Consider the following 4,004-nt stretch of genomic DNA (forward strand, 5'->3'; position numbering starts at 1 on the left):
ATACATTACCTATGTACGTTGTTGGATGGTGTTTATTATACATGTACATACTTTACCTATGTACGTTGTTGGATGGTGTTTATTATACATGTACATACTTTACCTAGGTACGTTGTTGGATGGTATTTATTATATTTGTACATACATTACCTAGCTACGTTGTTTGATGGTGTTTATTTTACACGTGCATACATTGCCTAGGCACATTGTTGGATAGTGTTTATTATATTTGTACATTCATTACCTAGGTACGTTGTTGGATGGTATTTATTATACTTGTACATATATTACCTAGGTATGTTGTTGGATGGTGTTTATTATACATGTACATACATTACCTAGGCACGTTGTTGGATGGTGTTTCTTATATATGTACCTACATTACCTAGGTACGTTGTTGGATGGTGTTTATTATACGTGTACATACATTACCCAGGTACGTTGTTGGATGTTTATTATACATGTACATACATTACCTAGGCTCGTTGTTGGATGATGTTTATTATACATGTACATACATTACCTAGGTACGTTGTTGGATGGTGTTTATTATATTTGTACATACATTACCTAGGTACGTTGTTGGATGGTATTTATTATATTTGTACATACATTACCTAGGCAATAACGTACCTAAGTAATGTATGTACACGTATAATAAACACCATCCAACAACGTGCCTAGGTAATGTATGTACAAATATAATAAATACCATCCAACAACGTACCTAGGTAATGTATGTACAAATATAATAAACACCATCCAACAACGAGTATAATAAACACCATCCAACAACGTGCCTAGGTAATGTATGTACATGTATAATAAACATCCAACAACGTGTGTACATACATTACCCAGGTACGTTGTTGGATGGTATTTATTATATTTGTACATACATTACCTAGGTACGTTGTTGGATGGTGTTTATTATATTTGTACATACATTACCTAGGTACGTTGTTGGATGGTGTTTATTATATTTTTACATACATTACCTAGGTACGTTGTTGGATGGTGTTTATTTTACACGTACATACATTACCTAGGCACATTCTTGGATGGTGGTTATTATATTTGTACATACATTACCTAGGTACGTTGTTGGATGGTGTTTATTATATCTGTACATACATTACCTAGGTACGTTGTTGGATGGTGTATATGTTACGTGTACATACATTACCTTGGTACGTTGTTGGATGTTTATTATACATGTACATACATTACCCAGGTACGTTGTTGGATGGTATTTATTATATTTGTACATACATACCTAGGTACGTTGTTGGATGGTGTATATTTTACGTGTTCATACATTACCTTGGTACGTTGTTGGATGTTTATTATACATGTACATACATTATCCAGGTACGCTGTTGGATGGTGCTTATTATACATGTACCAACGTGACCTAGGTACCTTGTTGATGGTGTTTTTTTTTCATGTACCGACATTACGTAGGTACTTTGTTTGATGGTGTGTATTATACATGTACGAACATTATCTATGTACGTTATTGGATGGTGTGTATTATACTTGTACCTACACTATTTCTGGAGGTAACATTTACACCTGTACTTACAGCAGGATCTCTAGTTTATCGAATCCAGATATATGTTACACTTTTACTTTGACCTTTTCTGTTCTCAGTAGCAATAGTTTCACGTATCTTTTTGAGGTTACATACAGCTCTTACTGAAATTTTGTCTCATTTTGCCGCATGGAGTGGCCTTCGTCATCCAAAGCTTTGAGTTCTATACGTTACGTATAATTTTTTTCTCCAGAAGCCATGATTGACTTCATCAATCTAGTGTTTGGAGTAGCATAATGTACATTTCTATTCTTAATGCTCATGTGGTAATGTCTGATTGGTTGGACGATTACTGCATGAATTGTGACTTGTTTGTATAAAATCTTATGATATATTGTAAAATTACTTTCGTTTTACAGCTGAGTATGAAGAAGTTGTAACCATTGCTAGACCACCTTATGACGTGTTGCCGAAAATTCCAGCAACAAGTAAAACAGGATACATCGTCTCAACTTTCCGGGTTTTACCGGGTGAAGACAGAGAAAAACTGGAGCGTAACTGGCTAACGTGGACTGGGGCAAGCCACTTGTACAAGAAACTACCCAGCAACCTGGGGCTGCGAAGAATTACTTTTCATAAAACGAAAAATCCTCACCAGGGAATTACGTACGTCTTACTTTATGAGTGTGCAGAGCTGATGAACTTCGTAACCGAGGCTTGTGTGTATGTGGACCAGCTCCGAGCAAGGTGCTGTGGTTATACGGCATTTTTCAGAGTGGTGGAAAAGTTTTGAAACAGTAGTTATGTCTTTTTTTTTTATAAGTAGTGTCTAGGGTAAAACTTAGTCACGTGTTACCAAGTTACGTAATATTATTCTAAAATACAAAGTCCGTTTATACAAATGAGTAATATCTAATACAAAGTAATCATTAACATTTTATTGATTTACGGTCAAAGTATTAAACACCGATGTGCTAAAACAAGAAGACAAGAAATGGGAAGAATTGCGTTCGTTGTTCCTAATTATTGAGACGGCTGTAGCCCGAACTTTCATTTTAAGGTTTAATGTTATTTCAGGTGCTATTTTAACTTTTTAAATTCATTTAAGTATTTAAAAATAACTGACAAAAGTGTATAAGCCAAGACAAAAAGTTACTAAACTTAGAAGATGCAGTCAAATATTTATAGAAAAGCATCTCTTACAATAAAAGCAACAACAATACATCTGATCGAAGGGAAGATGTAACAATTGCAATATTCCAGAGATAAGTGTTATCCCTCAATTCACCAAGTGAGGAGTGGGGGAAACATACAACCATGTAGACAAGTAACAGATGAAATGAAAGGATAAGCGTTTCAATAGTCATCTGTGTACAAAGACAGAGTTCTAATGTAGAGTTTACATTTAGTAGTAATCTGACAAAAAATATAGTGTTTTGATGTACAGTTTACATCTAGTAGTAATCTGACAAAACAAGGCAGTGTTTTTATGTACAGTTTTCATCTAGTAGTAATCTGACAAAACAAGGTAGTGTTTTAATGTACAGTTTACATCTAGTAGTAATCTGACAAAACAAGGCAGTGTTTTTATGTACAGTTTTCATCTAGTAGTAATCTGACAAAACAAGGCAGTGTTTTGATATACAGTTTACATCTAGTAGTAATCTGACAAAACAAGGCAGTGTTTTGATGTACAGTTTACATCTAGTAGTAATCTGACAAAACAAGGCAGTGTTTTGATATACAGTTTACATCTAGTAGTAATCTGACCGAAACAAGGCAGTGTTTTGATATACAGTTTACATCTAGTAGTAATCTGATGAAACAAGGCAGTGTTTTGATATACAGTTTACATCTAGTAGTAATCTGACGAAACAAGGCAGTGTTTTGATATACAGTTTACATCTAGTAGTAATCTGACGAAACAAGGCAGTGTTTTGATATACAGTTTACATCTAGTAGTAATCTGATGAAACAAGGCAGTGTTTTGATATACAGTTTACATCTAGTAGTAACCTGACAAAACAAGGCAGTGTTCTAATGTACAGTTTAAACTGCTGAGAAAGCAAGAACATAAAATATTAAAAAATGAACATACGAAGTTGAATTGTTCCACAATAAATTTGCTTTACTAAAAATATGGCACAGTCCTTAAAATAGTCTGTGTTTCAGCTGTGCCATCATCTTCACCACCATTATCAGCATTAAGATTTAAAATCAGATACTGACTTTTACACCCATATCACCTTCAATTTACATAATCCTATATCACACCTTCAATTTACATAAACCTACATCACACCTTTATCATCTTCAATTTACATAAACCTACATCACACCTTCATCACCTTCAATTTATATAACCTACATCACGCTTTAATCACCTTCAGTTTACATAAACCTACATCACACCTTCATCATCTTCAGTTTACTTAAACCTACATCACACCTTCATCATCTTCAGTTTACT

The 4,004-nt window shown here is 34.1% G+C and overlaps 1 protein-coding gene and 1 long non-coding RNA gene across 2 annotated transcripts in view; one reads left to right on the plus strand and one right to left on the minus strand.

Moving 5' to 3' along the window:
- Positions 1 to 3,554, plus strand: part of LOC106475530 — a 20,599-nt gene extending 17,045 nt beyond the window's left edge. Inside the window, exon 4 of the mRNA XM_013936207.2 lies at positions 1,954 to 3,554. Coding sequence (XP_013791661.1) covers positions 1,954 to 2,327 — 374 coding nt within the window. The 3' untranslated portion in view covers positions 2,328 to 3,554. The remainder of the gene's footprint in view (positions 1 to 1,953) is intronic.
- The window catches only part of LOC111083244, a 1,571-nt gene continuing 777 nt past the window's right edge, over positions 3,211 to 4,004 (minus strand). Inside the window, exons 2-3 of the long non-coding RNA XR_002608897.1 lie at positions 3,551 to 3,825; positions 3,211 to 3,299 (exon numbers count right to left, since the gene is read on the minus strand). This is a non-coding gene — a long non-coding RNA (uncharacterized LOC111083244). The remainder of the gene's footprint in view (positions 3,300 to 3,550; positions 3,826 to 4,004) is intronic.

This window comes from Limulus polyphemus, unplaced genomic scaffold (genome assembly GCF_000517525.1).
Source record: "Limulus polyphemus unplaced genomic scaffold, Limulus_polyphemus-2.1.2 Scaffold8729, whole genome shotgun sequence".
NCBI lineage: Eukaryota > Metazoa > Arthropoda > Merostomata > Xiphosura > Limulidae > Limulus > Limulus polyphemus.